Raw genomic sequence first — 17,977 nt, 5'->3', positions numbered from 1 at the left:
CCTCACTTGTTAGCACATATACCAGCTTTCTAAGGAGTCTGACGTGCAGACTTCTTGACGGCCTCCTTCCCATGGCTGTGGGTTCAGGAGGAAGCCCACATACTGTCTAGCAGGTGGCAGGTTAAGTGATGGGTGGGACCCTTCAATTAATTCTCATGTGCATTTAGAATGAAACTCCCCCCAAGTGTCAGGTCACCAAGTTAGAAATCTGGGACACCAGTCAATTTAGGCCGATTCCTAACAAACCTGAAATCCTCTCTAAAAAAAAAAAAAACTTCAAATTAACTGTGGGAGGCTCCGGTTTTCAACACTGTGTCTTCCTCTCCTCCTGAATTTCTTCAAGAAAAATGAATAAGCAGCCTGGCCCCGCACAAAATAACAGAAAATAGAAAAAAAAAAAAATTCCCTCCCTTTTCCTGGCATCCTACAAACCAGTGTGCCTGCATTTGCACATCCATCCAGCCCTTCAAGAGATTCCTTTGGAAAAAACACTTTTATTCATGTATGCAGTATTTTGTTTCAAAATGGTTTCCTTCAGAGTGGCTTACAAAGATACATGTTTTGATCTTGCGGTATGTGCACAAGTGAGAATGTTAAGAAGGGAAAATACGGGATGAAGAAAGAAATTAAGGCCAAGTGAAGGCTCGTACCCTCGGGAGGCTATCAGTTCTCACTGCCCTGCACACTAGCATCTGGCAGCCATCGCCACATCGGGGGAGCACCTCAATTTGAACAGGGTTAGTCTGAAATGAAGACAGTACAAAACGGGACTGTAATATTTTTTATATTAAGTGGTTTTTTTATTGATATAACTGAGACATATTTTGGGAGTTGACTAAAGTAGTATTTTAGGTATACTGCATTAAATATAATGATTAAAATGTTAGGCTGGGCATGGTGGCTCATGATTATAATCCCAGCACTTTGGGAGGCTGAGGTAGATGGATCACTTGAGGTCAGGAGTTCCAGACCAGTCTGGCCAACATGGTGACACTACGTCTCTACTAAAAATACAAAAACTAGCCAGTGTGGTGGTGTGTGCCTGTAGTCCCAGCTACTCAGGAGGCTGAGGCACAAGAATCACTAGAACCCGGGAAGTGGAGGTTGCAATGAGCTGAGATTGTGCCATTGCACTCCAGCCTTGGCATCAGAGTGAGACTCTGTCTCAAAAAAAAATTTTTTTTTTGCTAGTTTTCCATTTCCTCCCCTTTTTATAGTTTTTAAGGTGGTATTAGAAAAGTTCAAATTACATATGCGTTAAGTATTTCTACTTGACAACACAGTTCTTCACATTTTGTTACAGGTAATCTGCAAATTGGGTTCTGAACTACTAATCAGATTAGTCGATGCAAAGAAGGAATTATAAATATACTGTTAAGATAAAAATAGATCATCTACTCAGAAATGTAATCATTCATTAGAGAAGTTGGGAAAATGTTACCTTGAGGGACTGAAAAAGGAGATAATATATGAAATAAGCAACTGAGTCCTAAGCCCACAAATCAAACGCAATAGGAAATTTATGCAACTGTTCCTCCTGTAAGCATGGACCAATAGCAGATCCTGGAGCACAATTTAGAGGTTAAAGGTGCTGCCAGACACAACAAGAAGCTTGCTGGGGCACTGCGACAGGGCTCTGCACTGCATACAAACCTCTGTTCAATAGCTCACAGTGGTAACACTTGAGAGAGAGTGAATAATGGTGGAGAAAAAAAGGATCAACTGGAAACAGTTGGGTTAAAACTGAACCTGCCTTCTGGTACTGATAACCCCTCTGTCAATCAAGCACCTAATTATGCCCAGGTTATCCTGTTACCAAACAGCCCAGTGAACTGTACTGAGTTTTAGATTAAAGGCAGTAAAGCCAGCCCAAGAAACATTACAAGAAGACGAAAATTTATCTTCGAAATGTCAAACTTTGCTAAAATATCCAGATGGATACTAACTTGAATATGAAGTAGTAAAATATGTTTTTTTAAATGAAGGGTATTTCCATGCAGTTAATAACACATTAAGGCCCCCAAGGCAAAACTAAGCATTAACAAGTCTACTTCTTAAAGAAAACACCAAAGTCTAGCAGTGGAATGAGAGCTGATTTTTGTTCGTATAGTTTCATTTTACTTAGGACATGCTGGTTGTGACTATTAACCAATCTGGCAGACCTTATAAACCACATATGAAGATACAAGTCACAAATCAATCCTCACAGACTGGTTATAGCTCTGGCTGTGCCCATCGGTGACTCAAGCAGCCAGCCAACAAGACAGAAATCAGTGAGCACTGACTTCAGTGGCAGCATCTAACAACCGCATCGGCACTTACTGGAATAATACACTATTTTATACTGATATATAGCAACTTAGAAGCAGATAATAGTCTATAAGCTGGAAGAAAGGAAGCCATCAAACTAAATAAAGCGAAAATCCCCTTCTGTTGATTTTGCTTAACTGCTGAGATCAAGCCAGTGGGCATGAGGTGAGTACTTTTTGTGCACTGTGCACTTGGAACTTCGTCATCTTCGGTCTGGAACAGTCACAGAGGCTCCCCCAGAGTAGGCACTCGGTGTGTGTTTGTCAGTTGGCACAGAAATTCAGCTTCACAGCTCAGGGACACAGCTGAGGATGCTGGATGCAGGACTGCACTACCAACTTTACATGGATGGATGCAGAAAGGTCATTAACATGGGAGGCATGCAGTGCTGGGTGACTGGAAATGCAGACCCAAATTCCAAGAACAAGACCTGCTGAAATAAAGGAGGCCTGGTGTTCTTTAGAGTTCTCTGGGTCAAGAAGCCATTCAGATGAGAGTGATGCTCACTCTTCAGGAGGAAAAAGAAGTCTCTTTGCCCTGTGGTTTAGCTCCAGGTCACCCCCACTTCAGGGAATCGAGCTTACGGTCTAGGTTTCAGAAATTCTTTTTCTACTAGGTTGAGTGTCTCAAGGATGGTGCCTCACCTTCCACAAAGGGAGACTGCTGGCTGACGAACTGGTCCTCACAGACTTGTGTGCTTTTCTTAACCTGTTGGGTCAGGCAGCCCTGATCATCTGCCAGACGCTGCTCCACCCACAGTGGGGCACAGGGCAAGAGTGAAGGCCATAAAAGGAAGACACGGGCTTGCAAGGGGCCGAGTCAGTTTCTGTCAGAGAAAGCCTCTGGGCAGGCTGTGCCACCCTGCAGCTGGCTCACCAAGCAGACGTGTGTGTGTGTGTGTGTGTGTGTGTGTGTGTGTTGGTGGGGGGGGGGGAAGGGGTGGCTTTTTCCAGAACTGACTTATTTGGGGCCACAGAGATTCTAACAGATGGAAAGATGTAGTTAACTGGCAGCTTGGTTGTGGAGGAAGATGGGAGCATCTGTAGTAGGAAAGTGGGGGAGGAACATGTGTGGGCACTGAGGGGCACTGGTAGGGGCCGTGAAGGAACCAAGGTAGGGATGACGATGTAACTGCCGTATCAGCCAGCACTGACAGAGGCAGTACACTGACTGGAGAATCCTCCCGACAGACACTTGTACGCAGAAACACGTGTGAAAGGAAAGATCACTGGACTACGAGAAGGGAGCATGCCTGAGCTGCAGACCTATTTTTACTCAGCAGCCAAGCTATGTTAGTGCCTTTTTGGATCTCATCTATAAAAAGGCGGCAGCTGATCAAGGGACCACTGAGGTTCTTTCAGCATCTAAATTCTAAGACTCTATTATCTTCTCCAAAAGGGAAGCGAATAAGCTTAGTAGGACATGAACACAGAAAACTGGAGAAGCAACTTTGAGGAAATACAGGGACTTCCGCGTGATTCGCCTCTGAAGAACATTCAATACGAAAAAGACACAAGGGACAACAATTCAGGTTTGCACGAAGATCAGGCCCAGGGACTTACTGTGCAGACAGGTTATATTCACTGGGATGAGTGCTACAGAAGAGGGAAATGAATCCACTTTTTTTCTCTTTGGTGAGGGAACGCACATGGGCATCAGAATGACTCAGAACAGCCTAAGCAACGACATATGCATACGGTTGTGATGCTCTCCTCAGGGTAACTAACAGGCAAGAAGAAATTTAGATGTAAGTGCCCTTGGTAAATGAGAAGGGATGAGCTTTCATTTTGAAGGATAACCGGGGGTGCTGATCTGGAGCAATAACCCAAGAAAAGACAGTCAGATCTCAGATGGAAGGGAAGGATTGAGCCAGTCATTCCCTGCAATAAAAATGTATTTTCCTACTACACATCATACTTCCCTTCCTCGCTCCTCAAAACACATAAATGATAGCACTGGAATGTTTTTCCCAAAAAAGTTAAAGTTTCTTGGTCAGCAAAGCAATTATTTAGAAAAAGGAAAAGAAGGACGTGAATGCATGTACCTCCTTATTCAGTTATTCGTCTAAATGACAATTAAGACAGGCTATCCTTCACTTGAAAGGCAATCTATAAGATGACTGAATGAAGTGAGGAATTATCTCTATGAGCTCCTAGAACAATGCAAGGCTCACACATGTGGCTCTATGCATGTTAGGTGTTTTTTTCTTTTTTTAGAGACCGGGTCTCACTCTGCTTTCCACGCTGGAGTGCAGTGGCTAACCACAGCTCGCTGTAACCTTTAAGTCCTGGGCTCAAGTGGTCTTTAGCTGGGACCTCAGGCATGTACCACAACTCCTGGCTAATTTTTTGCAGAGAGAGGGTCTCAGAGTTGCCCAGGTTGGTCTTGAACTCCTGGGCTCAAACAATCCGCCTGCCTCGGCCTCTGAAAGGGCTGAGACTACAAGTGTGAGCCACTGTGCCCAGCCAGGTATATTTTTAGAAGGCTCCCAATTGCACTGGCCTGGTTTGGTATTACTGTATATATTTACTGATTCTTGACTTCCAACTTTTCTTCCAAATCTAGAAAAAAATAAGCTTGGTTTAAGAATTCTAAAGAAGAAAATACAGGACAGGCATGGTGGCTCACGCCTGTAATCCCAGTAAGGCAGGAGAACAGGGTCTTGAGGTAGGGAACCTAAGGCCCACCCACCCTAACTGGATATCAGAGGCTACTCCCTTTTCAACCCCTCCTTTTTCTGTGTGGCAGCTAGAAAATCGAAGTACCTCTGATTGGTCCCCCCTGCAACCAATCAGGCTGGTCATGGGCCACTAGAGTGAACCAACTGAAAACCTCTAGAGGGCCTATAAACCCCAGAAAATTCTGTAAGCAGTGTTCTGAGTCTCTTGCTTGAGCCAGCTCCCACCCTGAGCCCAGGGACAGACTCACTCTTTAAATGAAAGCCATACTTTCATTTAAAATGAATCTCTGCTCTCACTGCCTTCATTTTTTGTGCATTTTGTCAAATTCTTTCTTCAAAAGACCAAAAACCTGGAAACTACCCTCAACCAGCAACACCATTGCTTTGAGAGGCTGAGGTAGGATTGCTGGAGGCCCAGAGTTCAAGACCAGCCTGGGCAACAAAGTGAAACCCCATCTCTACAAAAAATAAATTAGGTGGGCACAGTGGCATGTGCCTGTAGTCCTAGCTACTAAGGAGGCTGAGGCAGGAGGGTCACTTGAGCCCAGGAGTTTGAGGTTGGTGAGTTATGCCACTGCACTCCAGCGTGGGCAACAGAGCAAGACCCTGTCTCTAAAAAATAAGTAGATTAACAGAACAGTCTTTAAGCTAAAAATTAAAAATTTTTAGAAGAAAACATAAGTTGGTATTTTAAAATCTAAACTATAATCAGACTGATGAGATTCAGTAGTTTACGTAAAGAATACTACATGAGGTCACGTATATTCACCATCACAGTTTTCTCTACTTTTCCTCATGTATTGCTCCTTACTCACTGGTGTAAAGTAGTAAAAACTATGTGTGCATTTATACAGGCACTGAGTCTAATGGCCTCATCACAGCTGTTGGCCATTATTAACTCTTTATGATCATCTTCATATACATACACGTTTAAGTCTGAAGTGGATTCAAGGATCTGTAAATCTTCTGAAAGAAAACGTTTGCTAAATTTTGTGCTAAGAGGGACAGACTCTAAGAGGCCTTTAAACAAAAACACTAAATTCCACTAATGTGAAGGATCAAGCACGTTCTTCTATTGCTCTATATGCTTGGAGAACTTTTTCTAATGTTCACATTTAAAATGAAGAAAATGAAAAATAATCTTCATTATCCAAATGTGAGCAGTGCCCAAGCTTCCAAGGTAGACAGCCCCGCCTCTGCCATGGAGTAGGCCCACACACTGGAGCCGCTGAAGCAACCGTGCTGGTCGGACGGCCAGGGGCAGAGAGCCCCGAACAGGCGGTCAGAACACTAATGAGGAGGCAGGGACAACCTGTCCTGTACAGAAAATAATTTGAGATTAATACGTTCCACATCTCCCACTTGGAATCCAGCAGGAAGTTAAACCGAACGACACATGAGTCTCTGATTATGAAATACGAATACAGTTGACTGGTTTTTAATATTTATTTATCTGAAAGCTTCTAACTAATGTTTCTAACTAGTGACATACTTCAGGCCAAGAATTCTATTTGCCTAGATCACGATGTCTAAACACTGCACACTTGAGCAATTCTGGATCCAAATAACTAGAACTGTATGGTCTTGGGCCCTGCAGTACGGCTCTGCTTCAGTGGCTCCCAGCCATGAAAGGCACTAGGGTTACCAGAGGAATTTTAAAAATACCACTGGGGGTTGGGGATTCCCGCCAGCCGTGCTAAAGGCTACCAGGTGACTATAATGTGTAGCTAGGGTTTGGAACCAGCGGGTCAGGCATCAATCCTGGCAGCACCATGGAGGCAGACTGTTCCCCAGGCCAGATCTCTCAGCAGCTCGACAGCACTTTAACGAAATCATGCACTCGATTAAGATAAAGGGATCACTATTTCTTCATGCTCTAAACAGGAAGATAAATGAGCTGCCCAAGAGGTGCTCAGCCAAAACCTGGGAATGGCTTTTAGAGGGCACAGTTCCCACAGTCAACAGGGAGAGCTGGAAGTTTCCCTTTCTAGAGCCACAAGCAACACTTCTAGATTTGCACTGGGGTGTGAACTGGGCTGAGCTCTCTGGGAGATCTTCCAGGTTCTAACATTTCCACATAGTAGGTAAGCATTTCAGAAGCAAACACCTGTCCCAACTCCAGCTAATGAAGAATGTCTGCACTGGATAAGACTACAGCAGCTGGGAGAGTTCCCAGGACAGGGAGGTATATGAGTGTGTCCCTTCAGTTTTCTCAGGTGCATCATATGAAGGTATCTTTTTCCTAACCAGGCCCATCACAATTTTCTCCATAATGTTTTGTACATCTACACACACACACACACACACACACGCGCGCACGCACACACAACCCATCTCATACAAAAAGTTTAAAGAAGTTTCTGGCATGAAAATATGCCCTCTTCTAGCTGAGACAGCAGCACTCATCAGCACTGGATTCCATCCCACTCCACTTGCTTGCTGCAAACGTCGTGGCAACACACACCCTCCAAGCTGCTGTGAGGAGGTTCTGAAGAAAGCAGTTACCCTTTACTATTTGGTAAAGTTGTGTTATATTTTTAACCTAGTGGACTAATCAGTTGAATCTTGGACATGACAGCAGGCTTCATGATCTTTTTTTCCTTTGTTATTCTTAGCTCAACTTCCACAGCTGAGTAAGAAGGTTTTCATGTACTTATAAGAGTGTTAAAATTTTTATTCCTTCTCAGCAGGAGACAGTTGGCCCTTCTTGTGACTTTGTCTCTGATTCTTGGGCAAGTTGGCTTGGGAATGCTACTAGGCAAATACTCACTAATCTTTCATCATCTTGAAAAAGCAACAAATAGAGCAAGAGCTCAATGATTCAAAATAAAAAGAAAGAGACTGTCTAAAATAGCAGCATGTTCAAGTAACAGACAATCTTAAATAATGTAGCAACTTTCTTTTGCTATGTCCATTCTGTATCCAAAAGAATCTTCCACAATTATAATAAAAAAATGACATGGTCAACATTTTGCAATGTGCCATTATCAGCCTCTATTACTCAATGAGATGCTAACCATATATTAGTAATGTAATGAGGTATTGTATGATCATGTGTTAAAATATGGAAATGATATTAGCATAAAAGATCCTACTGTGAGAGTAAAATTTGTACAGAGCAGTTCTTTCAATAATTCAGAATATGAATTAACATTTCAATTAATGTAAGATCTTCACTTTTAAGGCAAAACCTAATGGGCCAGGTGGTAAATGCCAGTTTTAAGAATAAACAAAAATGAGACTGGGCATGGTATCTCACGCCTATAATCCCATCACTTTGGGAAGCAGAGGCAGGTGGACCACATGAGCTCAGGAGTTCAAGAACAGCCTGGCCAACATGGCAAAACCCCACCTCTACAAAAAAATACCAAAATTAATTGGGCGTGGTGGTGCACACCTGTGGTCCCAGCTACTCAGGAGGCTGAGGTAGGAGACTCACTTCACCCCAGAGGTAGAGGCTGCAGTGAGTCAAGATCGCACCATTGCACTCCAGTCTAGGCGACAGGGCAAGACCCTGTCTTAAAAAAGGTGGGGAGGAAATGAGGGGGCTGGCCCTACATGCTACATTATCCTAAAAGCACGTATCATTTTTAATGACTGCCTCATCTTTTTTTCAAACTAGAAAGACCAATGAAGGGAAACAACACATGCCAATGCCCATGTGCAGAATGAGAAGCAAAGTCCAGACAGGTCACACTGGTAGAAGGCGCAAAGCCTATAGCGAATCAAAGCGAAGACCTGTGAGACAACTCAGCTGGGCTTAAATCGAGGGCCTATCAACCACCAAGCCAACAGCAGGGATGGCCCGCACCAGGTCAGGCCGCCTCCCCACACTCACCTTTCTCTTTTTGGCCAACTTGCTCGAGCTGTCTGAGCTCCTCTTCTCAGAACTGTGTTTCTTCCCTGTGGGTGGCTGTTTATCGTCCGCTTTCCTCTGGCGGCTCCCCTTCCCAGGAGGCTGGGGTATCCGAGAGAGCAGGTCCAGGGTGATCTTCACCATCAAGCTTTGGGGGAGAGGAGTGTCCCTGAGCGGTGAGAGCAGCTTGGTGTCTCTCAAAGGCAATGGGAGTCTGTCTTTGCGGCTGTCCTCCTGGACCACCACGGCTTGGCGGCAGCCACTAGTCCTGCTGCCTCCACCACTCTGAGACGGGCCCTGGCTCTGAGTCAGGGGAACAAGAGCAAAGTGCTCAGGGCTCCTGTCCTCCACATTGTCCTTCGTGGGTTCTGGGCCTGAGGGCGCCTTAGAGGGGGTGGGGAGGGAGCTCTTGTGCTTCTTCTTCTCACTGGAGGGGGGCACTGCTGGCTTGGGCTCTCTGCTTGCAGCGGCCCGGGGCCGTCCTTTCGTCTTCACCCTGGGCTTGTCTTTGGAAGTCTGGTCTCTGGAGCCGTAGGGAAGAAGTCCTGGCTCCCTTTCCACCTGCAGGCTGGCCCGCGAATCCGCCCGGGCAGAGGCCTTGACAGGTTTTTTGGGTTGTTTGGTTCCAACGGTTTGCCTCTGCGGGGGCTCCTGCTGTGCCGGGGATTTCTGACAGCTCCTCTTTCCAGGATGGGGGGCTTCAGGAGGGGCCCGGGGGGCTTTGCTGGAGCTTTTCGGGGGAGGATCTTTGGATTCAGAACGCTCCTGACTCGCAGCACCCTCGCTGCTGCCCTTACTCTCCGGGTGCTGCTGAGGGGGCTCTGTGCTCCTGGGGCCCTCGGGCAGCACGGCGGGTTGGCTGACTTTGGTCAGCCAGTTGTCCAGCTGCCATTTGTTTGTTGCTGGAGGCTCAGGCTAAAAATCAGGAAAGAAAGGAAAAGTGTTAACTCACCGATGATGACAAATTATTCTTTTGGGCTTGTCACCCAATTATACAGGACTGTCACTCCAAACCTAAGAATTTTGATACCATCCTCCTCCTCAGATTAGAAGTCAAGCTCTGTAACAACTCTTAAAGCAACCTTCACTTTTTTGTGGGATTTGGAAATGTGGTAACAGCAAATATTAACTAACAGGCCACTGCTAACTGCTGAGAAATCTTTGTAACATATTCTATGGTAATTATAGCATAATTTAAACAGAATTGACACATTTTGGTTTGTAAACTACTCTATTAAGGAATAATAGGAAATGAGCAAAAAATCATTTTATCAAATATTTGCAGAAGGCAGTTAAGGAATAAACTAAGTTTTGGTGGGGTCACACTTTATCCTTTTTCAGACATACTTTTCAAATGAAGATGACTTTTATTCAAGATGAGATCATTTCTCTTTTTTATGTGTGACAGGGTCTTACTCTGCTGCCCAGGCTGGAGTGCAGTGGCACGATCACAGCTCACAGCAGCCTCAAACTCCTGGCCTCAAGTGATCCTCCTGCCTCAGTCTTCCAAAGCACTAGAATAACAGGCCCATTTCTCTCACTTATTTAAAAGCATTATGCAGTAAACATTTATACGTTGACAAAGTTATCATATCCCATGTAGTATATACTGATTTGCAATTTTAAACCTGGATAAAAAGTCAACTGGGTCACATTAACCAAGCATTAGTCCCATGTGAACTCTTTAAAAGTCAAACATTGGGCTGGGCGCGGTGGCTCACGCCTGCAATCCCACCACTTTGGGAGGCCGAGGCAGGTGGATCACGAGGTCAAGAGATTGAGACCAGCCTGGCCAAAAGAGCAAGACTCTGTCTCAAACAAACAAAAGAGCAAGACTCTGTCTCAAACAAACAAACAAACAACTAAAAAAAAAAAACCAGAGGTTCCTGGCTTGTTATCTTAACTGTTAGTTCAAACTTTGTTGCTAAATTAACTGATGCTGCATTCTACCACATCTCTCCAACTCAGCTATTAGACCCTATTAAAAGAATGACAGAGGGCCGGGCGTGGTGGCTCACGCCTGTAATCCAAGCACTTTGGAGGCCAAGGCGGGCGGATCACCTGAGGTCGGGAGTTCAAGACCAGCCTGACCAACATGGTGAAACCCCGTCTTAAAAAAAAAAAAAAAGAATGACGGACTCCTATGCCTCCAAGTTCCACTACTGTATCTTGCATATAGTGGGTGCATGAGATATCTGAGTATTCCTCTAGGTAGATTACTATACCCATGAATTTCGTATCATACAGAAAAATATTAGTGTCTAACAGTGATAGTTGTTACATTTATTTTAAAGACAGTACATCACTGTCCTTATGAAAAACACTGTTTTAAAGATCCACTCTGAGAGATGGTTTGTAAGAATAAGTCATATATACAATGTATCAGAGAATTAATTGAAAGACATCCCACTTCAGATTTTTTTGATTAGATTATAGATAAGGAGACGACTCCAGTAGGTGGAAAAGTGTTAAGGGGAAGAAAGACTGCTGATAATTTTCCTTATTGGAACATCCCAAATACTTTAACCCCACAAAAACATGAAAATCTAATGATGCAAAATATGTGGCTATGACATAAAGGTTTTTTTGGTCAGGAAAAGGCTGGGTAATAAAATGATCGGGTAGATAGTTTGGGTTTAGTGTGACTTTAACTATGAAACTTAAAAAACCAGGAACATTCTGTGGACAGAAAGATGACTGCATAATTCCTTTTTTTTCTGTTTAACCCATACTGCTCCTTATGATAACACTGTCTTCTTTCCCCTATGTCAACTGTATATCCATGCCGTCATCTGAATGTAAGGGCAGAGAGGGAGGGAAGAGGAAACTACTATTATGTGCCAGGCATTTTGTCACATGTAATCTAAATCTGTATTCAGTATTCTAAGAAGGCAGAATAGTTGTTAAGGGTAGAGAAAAGATTAGCACACAATACCCACTTGTCAAACATGATTTCCTGCAGAGACTTCAGGGTGTGGTTACATAAGCAGTTAACTGATGGGACAAGGTAGTGAGATACATCACTTGTCAATCACGTCAGGCAAGAAGGCTTCACACCCTTCCTCAGGAAAGGTATGGACATATCTCACGCACTGGCTATGTTTACAACTGCACTCCAGTCCCTGACATGCTCTTTCTTAATAGAAGACTATTCATGTGTGAACCCAAAAGGGAAGTCATTCCTGGTATAAATAACATCCAGTTTTCCCCTCAACCCCGAAAACAGGACAGTACTGAGATACATTTAATAGTCCCTGAAGGAATGTCCTGGTTACAGAAATAAAGTATTTTCTTATACTACAGTCCTAAAAATGTTCAGATGGAAGAAGGCCCATGTCCCAATTTGAGGGTAAAATTGAATAGTTGTGCCAGACAAGGGGTACAGGTAGGGGCAATCCTATATACCCAATATTAAGTTGTGAAATTAATACAATTCCTTTGAGATATTATTTGGTGCTGAGATGGGAAAAATGTTTTCAAAAGCGATTGATTAAAAATATTTTTAGGCTGGGTGTGGTGGTTCATGCCTGTAATCCCAGTACTTTGGGAGTCCAGGAGGCCGAGGTGGACAGATCACTTGAGGTCAGGAGCTCGAGACCAGCCTGGCCAACATGGTGAAACCCCGTCTCTACTAAAAATATACAAATTAGCTGGACATGGTGGCACATGCCTGTAGTCCCAGCTACTCAGGAGGCTGAGGCAGGAGAATCGCTTGAACCCAGGAGGCAGAAGTTGCATTGAGCTGACATCATGCCACTGCACTCCAGCCTGGGTTGACAGAATGATACTGTGTCTCAATAAAAATAAATAAATAAAAATGAAAATAAAACGTCTTTTAAAATAAAGTTTAGGTGGATAAAAGTCCCAAGGTTTCAGACTATCAAATATCCTGGGAATATTTTATTTTATCTTTGTTTAGAGGATCAAGGTTTGAACTTTTATTCCTTCCTCTGCCTCTCCTCACCCCACCCCCAATCTGTCCTCCCAGTGCTGGTACAACCCAAATACTGCAAATTAGAAATAATTTTAAAAAGGAATATAATTATTTATTAGATGTTTTACTAAACTGGCAAAAGCTAGGGTATTTTAGAATGAATTATGATTCTGAATTAAGTGTTGAGCTCCAAAATATCTCATGTACCCATAAACATTTATACCTACACCTACTATGTACCCACAAAAATGAAAAGAAGACATAAAGAATGAGAAAGTTAAGAGTTAAAATTCCATAATCAGCTGTATCTACAGTGGGTGCATGAGATATCTACAGCTGATTATGGCATATTAAAGAAAAATAATTCTCATTAATGTCTGTATGTACAGCTAATTATGGAATTCGTGTTACTTCAAAATAACAGCAGAGATTTATAATAATGCAGGTATTTATTGTAAAAGAAAAGAGATATAGTTAAATAGGAAAAATTTAAAATCTAAACAAAGATAAAATATTCCCAGGAGGATGGGCCTCAGTATATAGAACACATACTGTTCCCAAGCCTGGAACTGCAATACATAAAAATACTAGCCTTTTTAGTAAGATATTTTTAAAAGATAAGGCAGGATGGGACCATTTATTTTACACCTAAGAGGTTTCATTCTATTCTAGTAACTTCTCGAGGAATAAAATATATATATCTATGTCTCATTACCACAAACATGAGATTTTCTTTCAAGTTTCAATTATTCAGCCAAATCCGTACCATTTCCATTTTATTTGAATTAAATGTTGCTTAATTATCTTTTCTATGTCAGTAATCTAACTAGCATGAAGGTATTTTTTTTTTTTTTTTTTTTTTTTTGAGACGGAGTTTAGCTCTTGTTACCCAGGCTGGAGTGCAATGGCGCGATCTCGGCTCACCGCAACCTCCGCCTCCTGGGATCAGGCAATTCTCCTGCCTCAGCCTCCTGAGTAGCTGGGATTACAGGCACGTGCCACCATGCCCAGCTAATTTTTTGTATTTTTAGTAGAGACGGGGTTTCACCATGTTGACCAGGATGGTCTCGATCTCTCGACCTCGTGATCCACCCGCCTCGGCCTCCCAAAGTGCTGGGATTACAAGCTTGAGCCACCGCGCCCGGCCTTAGCACGAAGATTTTTCTTACAGAATAAGGTGAAACATAAAGCAAAGATCTTATAAGCATTAACAGTGAACATCACACAATTTATCTGCACAGCAGAGTCGGCATCCTTTTCCCTGAGGCATAGAAAAACTATTTTAATAGCCATTAGTATCATATAAGGAAGCAAAGAGCCCCAGAAACACACAGTGTAGTTTCTAGACTCTAAAAGGCACTTCAAGTGCAGTTAATTCTGATGCACGTCTGTTCATTCCAAAACATACCAAGCTCTTATTTTCTGTGCCAGACACAGATTCACAGCTAACAGAAAATGACAGCCAGTTATTTTCTCAGCCTCCCTCACCCTCAGACAAGACCCTGCAGTCTCCCTACATCAGCTCCAGATGTATTCAGTTAATGCCCAATTGGACCTGCTTTGCTTTCTAAACAGAGACAAATACAGAAAGCTTTTTAATGCTTTCCTAAGTAGAAAGCTTCATTTCCTGGCATTCCCATATTAAATATCTGGAATAATTTTCTTGATATGGGCTGGTCTCACTCACCAAAAAGAAAAGAATGCCTTCCCTTTTCATTAATTTATTTCCCCGGCATAATTTTTACACTACTACCTAAATTTTGAGGTTATCTGGCAACCCTGTTAGATGTTACTAACAATTTCTTGTGCCCAACAAGCCAGTAAATAGCATAAACCATCTAGATATATTTAGTGTTTAAGATTTTCAGTGGTGACAAGCAAACACCGTTGTCTCTGTTTGACATGGGGCAGAAGGGAGTGAAAAACAGAACCCTGGCAAAATCACTTTGCCATCAACTTAATGCATGGCTTTTAGTGATTCGAAAATAGAACTCCTGATGACTTATTTCTAGTTCACATTCCTGCCCTTTGCTAAATCAGGTGGTCTCCTTTTGCTTTCCTTAATTCATGCATTTCTGAAATTTCAAAAAGAATTCTCATTAATATTAAAACAGCAGCCTACAGAAACCAAGTTTTCTCTTTAAGAAGGGAAAAGAAAATGGTGTGCAAACACTCTTAATGAGTTGATCTTCAAAACAACACTAGCAGTGACAGAGAAGGACCTATCATTTTGAACAGGGGAGAGAAGACCTCTCTTCCTAACTCTCCTTTATTAAATATTTGGTAAGAAACAAACAAATAGAAACAGATGGCTCTATACAGCGTAGAAGCAGGAAAGCATTGCCCCATGGGACAGCATGGCTCAGTCTCATGGTCAGTCCTGACTCACAACACAGACTCTAGCTTCAAAGGACAGAATGCTGCCATCTGAGGTGGCCATCTCAAGGGGGACACGGTACCTCCGGAGCCGGGGTTTCTAGGGGCTCATTTTCTTCGCTGTCACTTGAACTGCTCTCGCTCTCCGAATCTGAGGAGCTGTCTGAGTCACTGGTGCTTTCTGACTCTGCACTGCTGGAATGTGCTGATGCCACTGGTTCTGGAAGGGACTGTGGAGCACTGCAAAGCAACCAAAAGATAAAATTAGAAGGCACCATGCAAGATGGACTTCTCTCTTTCTTCCCTGCCCATTTTTCTGCTACTTGAAAGGAAGGGCCTCTGTATTAGTTTTACTGCTAAACTATCACATCATCCAGTTGAGAGAGGCCCAAAGTAGTTTAATAGAACAGCAAAAACCTCTGAAAACAGTTTACCAGATGAATGACAGAGAAGCCTGTGAAATTTTACTCCTGAAGAGTATTTCAAGTGACCCCAAATTTAAGTTAGATGTCGGGTGCTTCATATGAAGGCTTGGTAAACCATAGCCTAGGCTGCCTGCCTGCTTTTCTAAATAATTTCTTATTGGAACACACGCGTGCCCATTTTTTTAATGTACTGTGTCTGCGTTTATGCTGCAATGGCAAATTTGAACAGTTGCAATAGAGACATATATGGCCCACAAAGCCTAAAAATTTACTATCTGATCCTTTAAGTTTGCTGGTCTCTGCTACACATAACCAAATAAAATTAATTTCTAAAAGAAAAGCCAGTAAGTTAAAATCTCCCTATATTTTCTACACAAGAACTGGGTGGCAGCCAAAGACCATTAAATGTAAATGGTGTTCCTTTGCAAGGTGAACTCAAAAGTAACCAAGTAACCCTTTCACACTTCCTAGTGGAACTACAAAATGGACCATTCTTTATAAGTGGCTTAGAGATCATCCTCAAATATCAGCCAAAGTAGAGATTAGCTACTCCAAATTTTAAGAATGGGGCAATAAATCTAAGTTAGTGAGAAAACACATTGATCACACTGCTGGACACATAAAGAATTTTGAAGCATATATAATCTTAAAAGTCTCACCCTAGATGATATTAATTAAAGCAATACGTCATTAACTATAATGTGGACAGAGTCCAAATCTACCTAAAATATTTTCAAAATAGATTAGTAAATGACACATACTAGAATAAAATTATTAAACAATAACAAAATCACTAGTTGAGGTCATTTTAAAACACACACGATACTACTATGTAATTTGCTCACAGAAATGCTATACCCAGTTTGTAGCCCTGTCTGTACCAGTAGCTGAAGAGCGTAAGCCAGTTATGAGCAAAAGGGGCTGCGCTCTCAACGTTACTCCTGCCTTGAATGTGTACTGCTGCTTGGTCTTTTCTTTCTCCTTTTCCTTCACTTTTAGAAGTTAGGCTACCTTGTCATGTTAAGAGTCATCATAACCCACCGGAAATTACTGAACAAAATAAGATACAATTAAACAAGCAAACTTTATGAATCTGTAAGAGCGCACATAATTACATGGGCTTCCTCCACATTCACGGTAACATCCCCTGCATAATGGACAAGATTTTATTGCTGATCTCGACTCTGAGTGGATGAGCACAGCTCAAGGGAGTAAAATAATGTAACTTTGTCCATGAAAGGCAGGTATTTGGCATATTACCAGAGGAAAATATAAAAGTAGTTCAAATAGTTTATATTTTCAAAAAATTAAATCATCACATTTCCTAAAGTATGGCTGGCTTGTTCCATTTCCCATCACACTAAAATGCACTGCTGATCATTTTGAAAAGCAGCTGAAACAATATGAAAATTCATATATCTAAGAAAACAGGCATAGTGGAAAAGAAGTTCTGGAAATAACTGAGCTTTATTGAAAACAGCAAATCTGTTACCTCCATTAAAACACTGGGCTCATCAGTTTAACTTTTCAAATACTGATTACCTAATACTGATGATAAATTGTATTTTAAGCTTGTGTGTAAACTACTTTTTTTTTTTTTTTTTCTGAGATGGAGTGTTACTCTGTCACCTAGGCTGGAGTGCAATGGCATGATCTTGGCTCACGGCAACCTCCATCTCCCAGGTTCAAGCAATTCTTCTGCCTCAGCCTCCCAAGTAGCTGGGACTACAGGCATGCACTACCACACCCAGATCATTTTTGCATTTTTAGTAGAGACAGGGTTTCACCATGTTGACCAGGTTGGTCTTGAACTCCTGACCTCAAGTGATTCACCCACCTGGGCTTCCCAAAGTGCTGGAAATACGGGCATGAACTAGCATGCCTGTAAACACTTAAAAATCTTTAACATCTATGCTGACAATGTAGATGAGTGTTGCAATCTTGCTTTTATAGGGTTGACAACCTCCCTATGACTGATTTAAGCTTCCAAAGCATTAAAGAGGTACTTTCCTTTTACTGTGATCCTTCAGCTCCTTCCCATGAAAAAACTGTGAAAGTACTAAATAAAGCTTTATTTTTCCCATTTGGTAAAAAATCGCAAACATTCTGTACAGATGGGGAGAAATCCATACGGTACCTTGGAGGTGCAGATGAGGAGGGAGGCTTCTCTGGGGTCTAGGCATTCACAATAAGGGGAAGAAGGACCAGGAAAAGAACAAAAAACAGGTTAGAACAAGCAGCTCAGATATGTTAGGTGGATTTTAAAGGCCTCCTGGTACTACAGAGTACACAACACTTACTTGTTCACTGTCACTGTCCTCACTGTCACTGAGCTGAAGGTCGTCTTCGAGCATGCTGGAACAGGCAGGGACACAGAGAAGAAAAGAATGTAAAAT

At 42.4% G+C, this 17,977-nt stretch overlaps 1 protein-coding gene across 6 annotated transcripts in view; it reads right to left on the bottom strand.

Moving 5' to 3' along the window:
* The window catches only part of AFF1 (ALF transcription elongation factor 1), a 206,818-nt gene that overhangs the window by 18,412 nt on the left and 170,429 nt on the right, over positions 1 to 17,977 (bottom strand). For all 6 annotated transcript variants that reach the window (XM_074396407.1, XM_074396410.1, XM_039468193.2 and 3 more), the window contains 4 exons: positions 17,882 to 17,936; positions 17,719 to 17,756; positions 15,240 to 15,396; positions 8,829 to 9,761 (listed from right to left, as the gene is read on the bottom strand). In XM_074396407.1, the coding sequence (XP_074252508.1) occupies positions 8,829 to 9,761; positions 15,240 to 15,396; positions 17,719 to 17,756; positions 17,882 to 17,936 (1,183 nt within the window). The remainder of the gene's footprint in view (positions 1 to 8,828; positions 9,762 to 15,239; positions 15,397 to 17,718; positions 17,757 to 17,881; positions 17,937 to 17,977) is intronic.

The sequence above is a fragment of the Saimiri boliviensis genome, chromosome 3 (assembly GCF_048565385.1).
Source record: "Saimiri boliviensis isolate mSaiBol1 chromosome 3, mSaiBol1.pri, whole genome shotgun sequence".
NCBI classification, from domain to species: domain Eukaryota; kingdom Metazoa; phylum Chordata; class Mammalia; order Primates; family Cebidae; genus Saimiri; species Saimiri boliviensis.
The sequence above is the reverse complement of the archived record's forward strand: the minus strand, read 5'-3'. Positions and strand labels throughout refer to the sequence as shown.